General features: G+C 34.7%; 2 protein-coding genes across 4 annotated transcripts; both read left to right on the top strand.

The window, feature by feature from the left end:
* Window positions 1–1,783: 1,783 nt before the first annotated feature.
* Window positions 1,784–4,382, top strand: LOC121726088 (fatty acid-binding protein-like). Its single transcript, XM_042113317.1, has 4 exons — window positions 1,784–1,788; window positions 2,151–2,217; window positions 3,546–3,696; window positions 4,165–4,382. The coding sequence occupies exons 1-4, from the start codon at window positions 1,784–1,786 to the stop codon at window positions 4,380–4,382; spliced, it is 441 nt and encodes a 146-aa protein (XP_041969251.1).
* A 3,495-nt stretch (window positions 4,383–7,877) lies between these two features.
* LOC121725933 lies at window positions 7,878–14,223 on the top strand. 3 transcript variants are annotated; one of them, XM_042113126.1, is made up of 5 exons: window positions 7,878–8,007; window positions 8,980–9,036; window positions 10,505–10,561; window positions 12,511–12,702; window positions 13,618–14,223. In XM_042113126.1, the coding sequence occupies exons 1-5, from the start codon at window positions 7,959–7,961 to the stop codon at window positions 13,755–13,757; spliced, it is 495 nt and encodes a 164-aa protein (XP_041969060.1). In that variant the 5' UTR covers window positions 7,878–7,958; the 3' UTR covers window positions 13,758–14,223. The 3 variants fall into 3 exon arrangements, with proteins under 3 accessions (XP_041969060.1, XP_041969059.1, XP_041969061.1); XM_042113125.1 differs by having other exon boundaries at window positions 12,475–12,702; XM_042113127.1 differs by lacking the exon at window positions 10,505–10,561.
* Window positions 14,224–15,925: the final 1,702 nt, after the last annotated feature.

Below are 15,925 nucleotides of genomic sequence, written 5' to 3'. Positions count from 1 at the left end.
TGTCATTTCCTAAGTGATGTCGGGTTAAATATTTACTCGAATAGCTGCTAGGGTCAGCTAACAACAAAACGAAACGTAACGTTTTCTGCATCGCTAAGGCGACCCGGGTCTTTTCGTTTCAGTATACTAACTATAACCATAATAATTGTGATGTTATTGTCTTATGTGTAAAGTTATGGTCAGACCGAAACGATACCATATTTCAAAAGCCTAAACTGTAAACTCTAAAGCATAGACGAATTTGTATATTTTCTCCATGCTCTAAAGCAGGAGTCACCAAATGGCGGACTGCGGTCCGCATCCGGACGGCCGACCCATTGTGTGCGGACCAAGCATGTTCGAAGATGAACTTCGTTAAAAATAAATTTAGGTCTCGACTTACTGATCTCCAGGATTTAATGTCAGTGTCAGCACCAATTTCACTCCAAACAAGCAACGAAAAATTGACACTTTTCTCATTGATATGTAAATAAATATTAAATACCTTTGTAATTTCCGTAATATTTTTTTATATGCGGACCGCGAATGTCATTTTATTTCTTAAAATGGACCCCGAGCGAAACTAATTGGTGACCCCTGCTCTAAAGTAAGGACTATGGTAGGTACTACATGATTGTTATAAAATATAACAACATATTTTACATTTATACCTTACCAGTTACCGTTGTACATTAGATAGATACCGTTCAAAATATATATTTATCTGAAGAAACCATGTTATTTATTCAGAAGCCGACACACGTTATGCCCTCTGTATATTCGTCAAGGTACTAGTTAGGCTTCTAGGCTTCTCACGCCGTGGTGCCTTCACTTGATGAAGGTTTTACTCTGAGGTTTCATTCGTGTAGCATAGAGTGCGCTTTTACGAAGGTGTGAGCTTTTAAAAAAAATAAGCTTGACGACGACGCCCGCAACTCCGTTGCGCCAAAATTAGCTTATCGCGAAGTAACCGTACATTTTTCCGGTATAAAAAGTAACCAATGCCCTAAGGGCCCCGTAAGGGCTACTGGCGCCTGTGTGCAAAAAAAAAAAGATTTTGGCGCCCCTTTAGGCAAATTTTTTGGGTCCTTGGTTTTGGCGCCCCTAAAGATGGCGATTTGGCACCCCTAGAGCATGGCGCCCGTGTGCATACATTGCACATATGGTAGCGGGGGCCCTGAATGTCCGTTCCCGGGACTCAAAGTATCCGTACCAAATTTCAGCGAAATCGGTTTAGTGGTTTGGGCGTAAAAAGGTAACAGATAGACAGACAGACACACTTTCGCTTTTATAATATTATATTAGTATGTACAGTCCAAACCAGGAGACGAGTTACAAAATCTTATACTTTAGATTCATATTAAGTATTATTAAGTAAATAATGTGACTAGTTTGGTGTTTTTAGTCCTAGGCTTAACTTACCTACTTAGATACACAAAAATATCACTTCAATGCCAGTATTAGATTAGTCGTATGACTTTAATCCAACTCAAATGTGGATAAGGTTAACATTTCCGTAGTTGTTTATAATAATTATATTTTATTAGATAATATATATATTTTGCCACAAAATCTAAACTAAACGCCGCTAAAGTCCACTGTAAGTTTTCCTAAGTGCTAACAATAAAGCATCTTCTGCTATCGAAAGTGAAACTGTTGTGTGAGGCTTGGACAAATGACCACGCACCTTTTACCTTTACCTCTGCGTTATCATAATAAACAACACTTTCAAACTATGCCGGACAGTCTCGATTTTTTCACAAATTATGTTTAACCACTTGTCTATTGCTTAGTCAAAATAAGCATGTAGTAAGTAAAATAAAAATCCATTTTTTCTTTAATTATTGTGTAAATTCTATACATTTAATAATTATTGCATAATGTCCTATCACTAAAATGTAGTTTAGAATACTAATTATATTACTTTTCGAGACTTTCACCGAGTTAAATAATTATTAATTATAATGACAAAGGTAGGTACGTAACTCAACCTAGATTCTAACTAAAGTTAGATCTTATAACAGTGTAAATCTATGTCATGTATTACAAATAATTAAAACAGTTAATATGAAATTAAAACATAATGAAACATAATTGCTCAGTGCCCGTGACGACGTATCCCCCACAATCGTTAAATCATAGTCATATTACGCGAAATTATTTTGTAATAGTGAAAGTGCGAGTCTGCGTGCATACAGCCTCAAACTGTTGAGGAAACGGAACACGACACACGACATGGTAAGTTTGTTTATTATTATAATATTCATAATTAATAATAATACTGTTTTTTCCAACCAAATAATTTGATGAGCCAATTGTTAACGAATGTAATATTTTTGAGTCAATCCCTAAGCGGCAGCGGGATGCCGCATAACAATTGAAAATCTATTGTGTCTGCGATACCCACGATGGAGGTGTTAAGAATACAGTAAACTGTGCGTAATTATTGTGTCACAAATTAGCATTAAATAGGTGCTCTAAGGATGGGTTGCACCAGAGGCGTGGATAAAGTTAAAGTTATGGTCAAAGTTATGGTTATATTTAAGGCTAATTTAACTTTAACCTTAACTTTGACCACAGAATTTGACAGAAAACGTTGCTGGTCTGACAAGGCTTTAAATAAACTTGGGCGGGGGCGCTGCTGGTAAAGTAGAAGAGTAGATGAAAAATGGTGTTTTTGTATGATGACAGCGTTAGTTCCTATTTTCGCCATGTGCATTTAAAGCCTTGTCGAACTCTATGGTTATGGGTATAAATATGGCGTCCATTTTTGACTTTAACCAAAGATTTGACATTTTGCATTGGTGCTAAAGTTACCGTTATAGTTAAAGTAAGTTGGTGCAACCCACCCTTAGGCTTAGGTTAGATAGAGCATTAAAGCAAAAAACTCCTGTTAGAGCCTCTAACAAAACTTCAATTTGTCTTTAAATTAAAAAAAAAAAGTAAAGTATGAATATAAATAACGTAGTTTATTACTGTGAAAACATTAATTTCTGTACAATCAACAACTGTCTAAGCTGACCACTGGTCGAATCATAAAGCATACTCTACAATCTACATAAAGTGTACCCGCTCTATACTCTTTAAAATGCATGTATTCAACACTATGTTTCCAAGCTGTAGAAGTCCAAAGTAGTCCAGAGTACATAGTTACATTATTTTACATACTATTGTAGCATAAGCATAGGAATCTGAATAAACGTAGTTAAGCTGATAAGTTATATCATTACTATTTATTTATTTATTTATGTAATACAAATTATAACTAATGTCTAATTGAGAGTGTACCATAAACCTGCAAGGTTTGTCTGGTATTAATTTCAGGATAGGTACTAATTACAGGATAGTCACAAATCGAGATTTTGTGACTGTGTAAATTGTGTACTATCAAATAAGTTGATACCTAGGCAGATGGGGGACCTACGTAGTTTGGTCGCGTTACGTCATTCCCAGCCGACAGATCACAAATAACATTGAATTGACATGATCCGACCAAATGACGTTGGTCTGTCAACTGCCTAGGAATCAATTTCCTAGATAGTATTTTAAATCTCTTTAATTTACAGGGAGCGGCACAGAGCGATTCCAATATCAGTAAAAAGGACCTAGTATCGAGAATAAAACAGCATGTGGAAAGCGCAGATCGTGAAAAGGCCAAAGAAATAGGTGGAGTTTTTCTATTCAACATTATCAAGGATACCACGGTATATTCTTGGAGTAAGTTTAGTTTTATTACTTTCTTTATCATATTTTATCATGTCCTTAGCTTTGCATCCTTAAATGGTTAACTGCAGACATCATGACACACTATAGACCAATGTTTTCTGCATCTATTGAGCTTTTGTGATATTGACGGCCTCTGGCCTCTGTGATTTAGTAGTTGACCACGTTGGTGTTCTGTATCAGAAGTTGCAGATTCGATTTTTTTCCAAATAAAACCAAAGTAAATAAAAGTGTCTAAGTAGTATACACCGCACATACTTTTGTTTATTGGTATCACGATAAAAGGTCTTCGGACACTCTGTGGCATGCTGCATCAAGCGCGAGTTAGACAGCAATCAAAGCAACATTTGAGATACGAAATTCATACCCTTGTCAATCTACGCGTCGTGTTGCGGTCTGAATCAACCCAGACGTCAACTGTCTTGTATTATTGATCTCTAATAATGTTATTATTATTTCCAGCGATGGACCTAAACAAGCTGATCGTATACGAGGGGGAGCCGGCCGGCGATCCGGACACGACGTTCACGCTCAACGAGCACCACTTTAAGCAGCTGGTGACGGGGCGGGAGGAGGCCCGCGTCATCATGCAGGCCGGCCGCTGCTCCGTCACCGGCGACGTCATGAGGGCCATGAAACTGGAGCCGTACATCAAATTGGGCGATAAGCTGAGGAAGTAAGAGAGGAAACACCAAGGAAGCCTGATAGACGAAATGCAGTAAGAGAATGCTGAATAGAATTCATTTCCTTGTCTCGATAATGAAGTTAGATAATAATAATATGACTACCTCCGTGGCTCAATGGTTAGAGTGTGTGGCAACTCAAGCCGGGGGTCGCGAGTTCGAATCCCGCCGACGGAACAAAAAGTTTTGTATGTTCCTGGGTCATGGATGTGTATTAAATATGTGTATGATATAATAAAAATCTTAAATAATATATATGTATAGTATAAAAGTATTAAATGTATTTTCGTTGTCTGGTACCTGTAACACAAGTCCTTCAGGTACTTAGCACGGGGCCAGATTGACGTGGTGTGAAGCGTCCATAGATATTATTATTACTATTATTATAATATCAAAATCTAGATAAAACCCGGAACTCTGTTGCCGAACAATATAATATTATTATCGAAGCAAAAGTATTCCGTGTCTTTTCCCGTCTCTATAAGTATCTCTACACTAAATTTCATTTAATTGGCTTCAGCTTTTTAAGCGTACAAAGAGGTAACAGACAGACATGCTTTCGCGTTCATATTATTAGTAAGGATGTATGGAATTTTAAAGATATATCGTTGTGGAACTAGCGAATGCAGAGGTCGAGAGAGGAGAGAGGTCATAACCTCTCTGAAGGTACAAAAGGAATTTAATTGTGATTTGTGGATGCCTTTTAGTTAACATATTTTAATGTCATATGTCGATTGCCAGAATCCAGAAAAAATTTCAAGACTCGAATCAAAAAGGCACACGAGAAGTCCTGACCAATAATCAACTATCTTAAAAATATAGAATTAATTGTGTTCTCAGCACAACTAATACTTTAAGTGAACTTACAAACATACTTTAAGCGATGACTTTAAGGTTGGGTTGCACCAGAGGCGTGGTTAAAGTTAAAGTTGTGGTTATAGTTATGGCAAATTTAACTTTAACTTTAACCTTAACTTTGACCGGAGAAATTAACAGATGACAGCTGGTCCAACAAGTTTATAAATGTACGTGGGCGGGGGCGCTGCTGGTAAAGGAGAACTGTCAAAAATGGCGTTTTTGTATGATGACAGCGTTAGTTCCCTTTTTCGCCACGTGCATTTAAAACCTTGTCGAGCTCTATGGTTATGGTTAAATATGGTGTCTTGATGGCGTCCATTGGACATTTCGCATTGTAGTTAAAGTTACAGTTATAGTTAGTTGGTGCAATCCAACCTAAGTGAACTTACAAAAGCACTCAGCATACTCAAAGAGAAAGTATAAATCGTTAATCTAACACAACAATGATTGATTAAAGTGACAAGGATATCTTCCTAATATTTGTGATACTTTAAAGGTTCAGGGTCCATTGTAGTCCTAATTAGTTGTATCGCTTATAATATATTTCAATAAGTTTATTAATAAATTATTTTTTTAGTTAGTGAGTGTTTAATTTTATATCAAATCAAATCAAAATATTTTTATTCGGAGTAATTTTTTTATAAAAATATTTCCGAACGTCGATACTAAGGTGCCTACCACCGGTTCGGGAACTAACCCGGCACATAGATTTTTAATTAAGGTAACCTTTTATAACATAAATATAACATTGTTAACAATGAAAAACTCAAAAAAATCCGTTTGTATTAAGTTAATGAAAATAAATTACCGAGGTAACATTTTATTTAATAGATATCATTTAAATATCCGATGTTAAAAATTAAACGCATAAGCGTTTATAAGCATTTATAATACCTAGTTCGCTAAAATTAATCATCGAAGCGATGTCATTCTAAAATCTATAATTTTAGAATGACATCGCCTCGGTGATTAATTTTAGCGAACTATTTTAAATGCGATAATTTTAAACAACATTAAACATAACACGTTGCATTGTTGTAACATCTTTAGTTTATAATTCAAACAATAAATAAATTTCAAAAACGTTTTCCAAATACAAAGCGAGATCGTTATTACTACAACCTACAACCCCATCCATCACCTAATTTTTCATGTTGCTAAGTAATAGCCAACAAAACCAATTATTTTACAAGATTATATCGCTTAATATAGGATTTATAATCCTGGCAGGAGTTGTCTATACTCTATAGCTTGCGCTGGTCCTCAGCTGTCGCGAGCCACCGAACTGGTTAGGTTACGGTACAGGAGGTCATACACCTTCAGACCCTGACATTACTAAGTGGATCTGATAAACAAACTATCTAATTATTTTACCTTTAACTTTTTATACCCAACTAACGGTTTTAACTAGATTAGAAGTTCTTAGTATATCGCCGATCAATGTTTTTTTCTTAGCTAACTAACTTTCTAATCGGCAAAAAACTATTTTATATCATTCTTTCCTTATTTGCACATGTACCGAAATAATAATTCTGTTCTATCTGATATTATAATACAATGATTTATTTTAAATGCGCGAAATATTAAATTAGAGTCTCTGGTGTATACCACTGCCCACTGCTAGCCCTCGGGTTTAAAATTTAAAAACATCTTTTTTTGGAGAATTAAAATTGTTGGTGAAGCAAATATTTAAAATTGTTGGTATATGTTTAAAATTATGTAAAATATGAAATGAAAAGAAATACGACCAGTTACGTAGAGAAAAACAGTCTTTGAAAAATTACAAAGTATTACTTAAGCCCTCAAGGTAACTGAACTGTAAATGTTGGTTATTTAATATCATTAACATTCACAAATGTTTGTTATAATATTATAGTAAATATATATATATAATACGAGATAATTACTAGACCCTATTAGAAGTCAAGTACGACCGCAATTACACTTGCTAAATAATATGCACCTTAAGTACTGGTCGGTACAAAAGTTGTATAGGTTTTGTATTTTTTTTAATAATTTTTTGTTCTTTAACACCTATTTATTGTGGTGACTTATAGTGTGTCCGAAGTAGCATTAAATTAAATAATATCTAGGGACACACCGTGTGAATTTTAAGCTCTACAAAGTGTGACACTTAAGAATATTTTTTGAGAAAAAAAAAAGAACACTTATAACTTTTGGACATAATGCAATAAAACACTATAAAGAAGAAGTCCTATATTTATACAGTAATAGGCATTAATGAGAGTTTATTGCTTGATTAAATTTTTTTCATTGCATTCATTTTTGGTTATCTAACCAAATTATCATGGATCCTTGCAATAAAGTGAAACGAGTAATCACAATAGCAAATAATAGGAAAAAAATATTATACCTATATTGTGTACTTAAATATAAAAGACTCTGTGTTTCCAACATAGACTCTACCCGAACTCTCCTTCGGGTACACTCTACCCGAAGTCTCCTTCGGGTAGAGTTTAGTTTAGAAGCACATACACGATAGCTACCATAATGTATATACTACTAAACCAGAACTCGGCTATGAACTTAGCAAAAAAACTTATCCGAGGCAGGTTTGCAATATTAAGGCTTGATCGCGCAAGTGTACCGGCAGATCGAGCCCAAAGCCGGCGGAGTTTGTCACTCGAAGTTCACCTGCGGACAGACAAACACATAATATCACGGTGTACAATTAAATACATAACTCGTGAGAAAATGAAGCCGACAATTCTTGTATTGCTAGCCCTCGTTGCTGTGAGTCATGGTATGTATTAACTATTATTGTGTTCATGATAATATTGTGCTTACTGTTTACTTAGCAATATTGTTGTTTTTTTATTTTATTATTCAGTATTAGTATCTCGATTCTACTTCTACTATTTAATAAAACATCAATGCAGGTTCGTTCCTTCTTCCTTTCGGTTTCCTATTAAAATTACTTACATCATAATATCTCTTGAAACTTCGGTTAGATTAAAAGATTTTTATTTCCCATTAAGACAACTTAAACTCATGTGAGAAGGCATTTTTGCTTTTGATAGGAAACAAACTGGATCGAACAAGGAATGAAACTGCTTAAATGTTGCATAAAATAATAGAATTGGAATAAAGGTTTTAATCTACAACATTTTATGCCTCATTTTCTGTCTACTTTAAATAAAATCTATATTTAATATTATAAAGCGGAAGAGTTTGTTTGTTTGTTTGTTTGATCGCGCTAATCTCAGGAACTACTCGTCCGATAAAAAAAATATTTCAGTGTTAGATAGCACATTTATCGAGGAAGGATATATTTTTATTACGCTAAGACAAATAGGAGCGAAGAAATACAGAAAAATGTGGAAAAAACGAGGGAAATTATCTGAAAGGGCATAACTCACGAACTACAGGACCAATTTTTCTGTTATTTGGCACAGATAAGAAGTAGACCACGTGAAGGATCATAGGCTATTTTTGTGGACTAATTTGTCTGTAAAATATGTAATTTACGCGGGCGAAGCTGCGCAGAACGTCTAGTTAAATATATAATTAATAAGTAAAAATTATGTATACCTTTAAGAAGTTGTATCAAATAAACTCTAGAGGTAGAGTAAGAATCAGCACCCAAAACCTAGCAAAAAGCAAATCAGCACTTGCAAGTCTACTGTCTACATATTTTATTTTAAAGTTAGAAGCCTAGAAATATTTAAATATTCATTATGTATTTATATTTATTATTTATATTGTATTTTACTAGGTATCGAACAATCTAATTACGATATAAGCCGGAAGAAAGTAGCAGGACCTCAAAGTGGTAACTAATTAATATTTAAATATTAATATAAGGTAACCTCATGATTACCAACAAACTGCACAAAAAGGGCCTATTTCACCACTTTCTGATAAAGTTCCGAATAGGCTATTCACAACTTTTTTGACCGATTCTCCATACTTCATCTGTCAAGTTAAGTGGTGGATAGCCTATTCGGTACTTATCAGAAAGTGGTGAAACAGGCCCTAATTCTAGCACGACTAATAGGTACCTACCTAAGTCAAGCGAAAAACATCTTATCAAAATAAAACAAACATTTTCATTCGTAGATTTACTTGATACCTATTCTTAAACCTAGTGAGTATAGAGTCCCACAGAATGTATCAAGTTCCTACTCTACTAAGAATCTCTACCTACTATGAACTATCTCTACTTATGAGTATATGTGCTATACGTGGAAAAAAATGTAAATAATTTTAAAATGAAAAGTGACATTCACTGCAGGAACACTAGGAATAAGCACAAGCTAGATATACCAATAACCAGGCTGAGCAAAGTAAACAAATCTTTCAAAGGTCAATGTATACGCCTATACAATAAAATCCCAGAAAACGTCCAAAATCTTTCAATTAATAAATTTAAAAAAGTAGTTAAAGAACGTTTGTGTGCTAAGGCTTATTATAAGGTAACTTATTTTCTCAATGACAGCACACCTTGGGAAAAATAAGCTGATAAACCATAGGCCGCTTCTATAATATAATTAATGGCACTACATTTTACATACTTAGTGTAATTTAGCTTAAGCTATTATTGTTATTTTCCACCTTTTTGGTAAAAGGTGGCCCCGTGCGAGTTTCTTACGCCGGTTCTTCTCGGCGGGGTAGTTCCCGAACCGGTGGTAGGCCTCATGTAGACACGTCGACATTCTATAAGTGTTAACTTTGTTAACCTACTTAGAAATAAATATTTTTCATTTTCATTTTCAGTAGATCTACCTATTATTTTAACACTTTAACGATATCTGTCATTTGTAACAATAACAAAAAAGACGAAAGAAAAGAAATTGTATTATACCTCTATAAAGTTACATTAGTAAAGCTAGATTTTTATTAATTTAATGAGAACAAGGTGTTATTTTACATTACATTATTTTGACTTCTAAAAACGTAGCAATCAAGTATCAACAACAATAGGCAAACAAAAACTTTATTACTATGTTAATGTGTATAATTGCAAGCTGGAACAAAACGCACCTTTTTTGTGACCGCATCATTGGTTAAGTTTGTAACAAAACTCGGACTTGGCTTTTCACGAATTTTAATTAGCACTAACATGTTTTTCGTTTACTTCCTCCATGAATGAAGTTAGGTACCTAGTTATAGTAACAAAATAACATTTAGTTTCAAACAAATAAGTAAGTTTATCTTTTTTTTTATAATTATTATATTATGTATTCACAAAAATAAATATTTACCACGGGATTATTATAAATTTTATATTATGTCGATAGGTGTAAACTCGCTGAACTATGACCTCAGCAGAACCGGCCTAAACGCCGCCAGAAATGGTAACAATGAAAATAATTCTTGCTGAGAATTTTGGCTTTTGTCACTCACTCATTCATCATTCATGTCCATCTGCGCCGAATCTGGGGCAAGGTAATAATTCTGGGGCCTGATCCTCATACTTCGAATGTCGATTCGATCGCAGGCAATCTCATTTACAAAGGTGACGGGTGAAGGGAATTAAATCCCTGTTATTTTAAATACGGTTTCTGGTTTATTTGTTTTTATGATAATATGTTTTTTTTATTTCATTTAATCTCAGTAAGTATATGCAATGGGTTAATAACTAAATCTTACCTAAGTATTATTTAAATTATGCTCGCCTTGCACTACTTATATTAATCTCGCTTAAGACCCGACTCTACATTAGAGGTAGGTGCATATTATTATTATTTAACTACGTCTTATACCCAAATTCTGAGAATTTTTGACTGGCGTTTATGTTTTAATAAGTATAATATGGTCACTCCTCGCCCCACCAAGGATAGAGAATCTAACACTACAATTTTCTCTTACATATTCAAGCCAATCTATCTTGAAATCGAAAACCACCTAGGTAAGGATATTATTAATATAAGCGACACGTAGGTATTATGGTTACCACCTCCAAAGCAATAATAAAATTAAAATATAGTTAGTAAAGTTACTAAAATGAAATACCAATTAAGTAATTTGAAATTTACAACATACGGATGTGTAGCCACTATAAAAAACGCGCTATAAAATAAGGGATATTGCCTTATAACCCAAAAATATTGTGAGTATCAAGCCGGAACAAACTGTTAGGCCGGATTGCCGGTTTCCCAAAAATTCGTTGGCAAAGTTGACCAGTGAAAATAATAAAAATACTTACTTAGGTATATTACTTTACGTCATTACCCCCTGCAGAATAAGAAATCAAGACATATTTTATATAACAATGGATGGTTTTCACGTTTTATAAATTAGTTTCCAATTTTAATTATTTTTTTAAAGAAACTGAGTACCTAGTTATTATAATGTTATAGCTGGGACGTTAAACTTATGGTTAAACCTTAACTGGACGGAAGACGCAATCGCTGTGCAGAAAAAACTGCCCAAACTGGTTTCCGAATTTTTGATTAGGGAACGTATAAATTATTCCAAAAAAAAACTGAAACAATTGAACTGATACAATAACCAGGAACCATCGCAACTGCCAAGGTTCATGTTTTTCCATAATTAACTTCATTAATAACAAAACTACTAAGTAGGTACCTACAATATTTAACACAAATAAGATATAAGTAGTTTCAAAGTTGCGAGGGAACAGATGAAAATTAATTTACCGACATAGGTAATATTCTAAACATACAGGTATAAAACATAACCCCCCTTTTTTGCTTCGCCGTAGTCGGGTAAAAAACAAAAAATTCTTAACTTTATTTCTTCAGTCCAAACGTTATAGATCTGAACTTCTAAGACCAATTTTTTTGTCTAAATTCTAGGCTCACTTATGTCAGACAGTCAGACCTATAGTATCTATAACTGTCTCTATTATAGTAAGCAGGTATCTTCCTACAGGTATAACAGGTTAAATTATAGGTAAGTACTAAAATGGATTCGAAATTAGCCCTTAGGACGTCAACCTGTATTTACTCAATAATTTTTTAACATTATCCATTAATGCTCTCTTTATCAGACGGTCATCATTTATCATTAATCAGTCAACATGATTATCACAAATCACTACTTATACTCAGTTTTATTCATCACAAGATATTTTTATGGTTTTCTTACTTATGTTCTTTGAATTAAATCCCAGAGCAGCGACGCACAATGCTTTTGGAAAGGTGCTTCGGATAACATATCATTGAATGTGTGGTCGTCGGGAACGGATCACGCTTGGCGCATTGGTAACGTTCACGTTCATCACTAACTCTCATCATATCAACAGGTTTCGGAATAAGAGACATATGGCACTATTTGATAGGAGGTGGATACGGGCAGGGGTACCCGGGTGGGTACTACCCCGGGGGCTACAGACCCGGGAATTACCCGGGCGGGTACAGGCCACCGGGGCCGCCCGGCGCTCATCCCAACTGCCCGCTCTGTGACTCCTCCGTCTACGACTACTGCAGCTACAAGCAGGCACATGATTCGTGCTGCTGCGAAAACTCCGGATGTAAGTTGAAACTTATTTCTCAATAGCGATGAAGGCTTAGTAAGGGTTAGTTCACTTGCAACGTGACGTGACGTAATGCAGAATATCAATATGTAAATGAGCCATTCGAAATTGGAATAGGTAGAGGTCGCCTAACACAACGGGTGGCAACTGGCAAGTCTGTCGATTTATGTTTATCTTCTTGTGTAGTAAGTTATAAAGTTTAGTTCTGAATACTTAGCTTTAAAAATATGCATCGTATCACCGAACGTTACAAAGTAAACTGACCCTTAGATATAGAAATGAAACGTGTGGCACTCGGGGACTGCCGCGGTAAAGCTATTGCGTAGAATTTTTTTATCAACTTATGCAATTATAATTCGCATACGTCTAGTTGCACGCACACAAACACCGTGCCGAAGGCAACGCCGCACCGCTGTGTATGTTTCTAGTGCAATACTGACTGTTCGTTATAAATTATAATTATTGTTACGAACAACGGTATCCAGTGATACACTTGCCTGTAGATATGTATTTTAAGGTGTTCCCTGACTGACGAGCATTCGCGTGTAATGTAACATTATAGATTCTACTTTGAGCATTCACTGTCACCATATCCTTGGTCCATGTTGCCACGTAGCATCGATTTTACAAGTTGTATCAAGATATTGTATCATTACAAGGTGCGCATTGTTATTTGTAATGCTCAGTTCTCCTCCCTCACGGATGTAATGCCCGACTCTGTAACGTTACATTGCGAATGCCCCCGGTGAGGGTGCCCCCGGGAACCTTCAGTCATCATTTTTGCACAATTTTTGAATTCGAAGTAGAAAATATAGCGCGTCTGTACGTAGGTTTTAAATTAACAACTTACTACAGGGTCTACAGGTTTCTAATAATATGAACCATCTTGCTAAGTAATTCCTCATTTTACAGACGGCCCCTTCCTATGCCGTATGAGCGACTGCAGGAGTATCTACGCCAACTCGTGCGAGGAATATTACCTTATTTCGAGTTGCTGCTGTGTCGACGTACAAAGGAATGCAATGCCCATAGCTGTACCAGTTGTCGCTTGAAACAAAATATTCTTTTGAGAATAAGTATTAAGACGTATACTAATTAATATAACTAATAGTTATAGTCATATCGATCAATGACAGTGATTAAACTAGCTTATACTTAAAGTCAATTATTTAGATTGTAATTTAAGGGTCAACGCAAACAGAGAGGTTTACAGGGAGAAAATATTACTTAAGTAGTAAAAAGTTGTTGAAATAAAGTGCATAATTTTTATCAAACCTGACCGAAATAGACTTTATCTCAATAATTTCAAATTAACTGAATTATTCTTGTCTGTGCTGACCCTAAAAAGTAAAAGAGAAAACTAGATTAGATATTGTTTAGAATAGAACATTAAACAAGAGTCTGAGACTGTTAAGTATAGTAATTTTGAAATAGTTGTACTTTGTACTTTCGTATAATACAATTATTTATAATACTACAATAAGTGTGCCTGGTTTTTAAACTCGTGTTAATTTTAATTTTAGAGTAATAAAAATATGAAAATACTTTGAGATACGCATTTATTCACCACATCTTACACTACAAAGTAGAAACCACAAAGTATCTGTCACAATATGCTTGAATACCTAAAACAAATCTCTTAATAATTGTTCCACTCGGTAAGATCATATAACAAAATTTTGTGTGAGGCAAATTCAAACTCAGTATATTCTTAACTCGATGAAGAACGAATGCTAGGCGGCTTGAAAAATCTTACAAATTAACATGAATTAAGTAGGTAATATTAATACTAACGAATTAAACATGCACCCAATACTAATAAAAATATTACACAGCAAATAAATATTGCATTCGCTTTCTTTACCTATCAACTGATTTCTCCAATGTAAGCTAAAAGCCAAGCTTTGCGACGGCTCGCGTCGTTTTTCTGCGTGGTAATCTTTAAGACAGTCTTTTTTTTATATTTTAATAGTAACCAAACCTTGACTGACCTATGATAGCACATCTACATATAAATAAAAATTACTATGTTAAAGCACAAATCAATAGGCGTTATAGTATTTCCGAAAAACTTACCACAAAAGTGCTCAGGTTATGGGATATACTACAGCTCGCTTCGCTCGCCCTGATAAACGCTGCTATATTGTGCAAATTATGTGTGAATACATACTTTTATTAGTAGGGAACAGGCATTCAATCACAGACAATACAAAATGAAGTAAAAAATTCACAAAGTCTCCGGCAAAACTGTACATTTTATATAATTTCAATTTTTGGTTTCCTTTCTTTGTGTCTCATAACTCATTACATTGGGGTCCTGCCCTCTGTGTGGTGGATTAACAATTTCACTCTTACTAATAAAAGATCCACACTGTATATAAAAATAGTTTTACTATGTTTTGTGTCCTCGTCTGTCAAGAGACTTTTCTAACATAATATTGACCTTTACAAAGCATTCTGTAACTGTGTGACTTGTGTGACTTCTGCATACACAATCTCAACTTTTTATTAGTAAGGAGCTTAGTGTCGTGCTATACAATATGCGCATTAGCTTGATAATAAGCAGTAGAAAGATAAAATACTACTTGTTTTGCTTTCAGTTCTTACTACTGGTAAGTTCTATTTTAGCGTTTTCGGCATCTAGAACTGCCCAGGGGCAGGGCGGGCTGAATGAACACAGGTTGTTTTCTTTTATTTTAATTTTTGGAATCTGTACTCTGGTGCAGATTCTAAAAATTAAAAGTTTAGAAGTGTCTATCGTCGCGCCATCTGAATTTTCGCACGCGACGATAGACACTTCTGAATTTTCTATTGGTTCCCCACCGATCTGAAGTTAGTTGCAGGACTTGCAGGTTACCGTCACTAACATCAAATTGGTTGTATTTCTAAAAAGTATCAGTGTACCTGTACTGTCAAGTGTGACATAAATCAAAATACCTTAAATCTAGTTTCTATCAGCATAAAATTAACATAAAACTGTATGTATTTATACAATTCCATATATTTCTATGCTATTGTTGCTTCGTCTCTCTAGTTTAAATTTTACGAAGAACATAAATTAATATCGCTTAGGCCAGTATACTGATAACAGTTTAGGAAGACACTGACATAATATATTTTGTTAAACTGAAAATTGACAACTGAAGGAGCTTTGGTGGGCATGTTTATACGTGGGAGAGCCATGCTTCGGCACGAATGGGCCGGCTCGACTGGATAAATA

The sequence above is a fragment of the Aricia agestis genome, chromosome 4, assembly GCF_905147365.1.
Source record: "Aricia agestis chromosome 4, ilAriAges1.1, whole genome shotgun sequence".
In the NCBI taxonomy this organism is placed as follows: domain Eukaryota; kingdom Metazoa; phylum Arthropoda; class Insecta; order Lepidoptera; family Lycaenidae; genus Aricia; species Aricia agestis.
Note: the sequence above shows the minus strand (reverse complement) of the source record. Positions and strands in the feature narration are given on the sequence as shown.

Excerpts from the sequence above, each read along its gene's own strand:
- LOC121726088 (XM_042113317.1), top strand. Across the intron at positions 2,218-3,545 it reads GGAACACGACACACGACATG|GGAGCGGCACAGAGCGATTC; the intron begins GTAAGTTTGTTT and ends TTTAATTTACAG. Across the intron at positions 3,697-4,164 it reads TACCACGGTATATTCTTGGA|CGATGGACCTAAACAAGCTG; the intron begins GTAAGTTTAGTT and ends TATTATTTCCAG.
- LOC121725933 (XM_042113125.1), top strand. The coding sequence starts at position 7,959 with ATGAAGCCGACAATTCTTGTATTGCTAGCCCTCGTTGCTGTGAGTCAT. Across the intron at positions 9,037-10,504 it reads AGTAGCAGGACCTCAAAGTG|GTGTAAACTCGCTGAACTAT; the intron begins GTAACTAATTAA and ends TTATGTCGATAG. Across the intron at positions 10,562-12,474 it reads CCTAAACGCCGCCAGAAATG|GTTTCGGAATAAGAGACATA; the intron begins GTAACAATGAAA and ends TCATATCAACAG.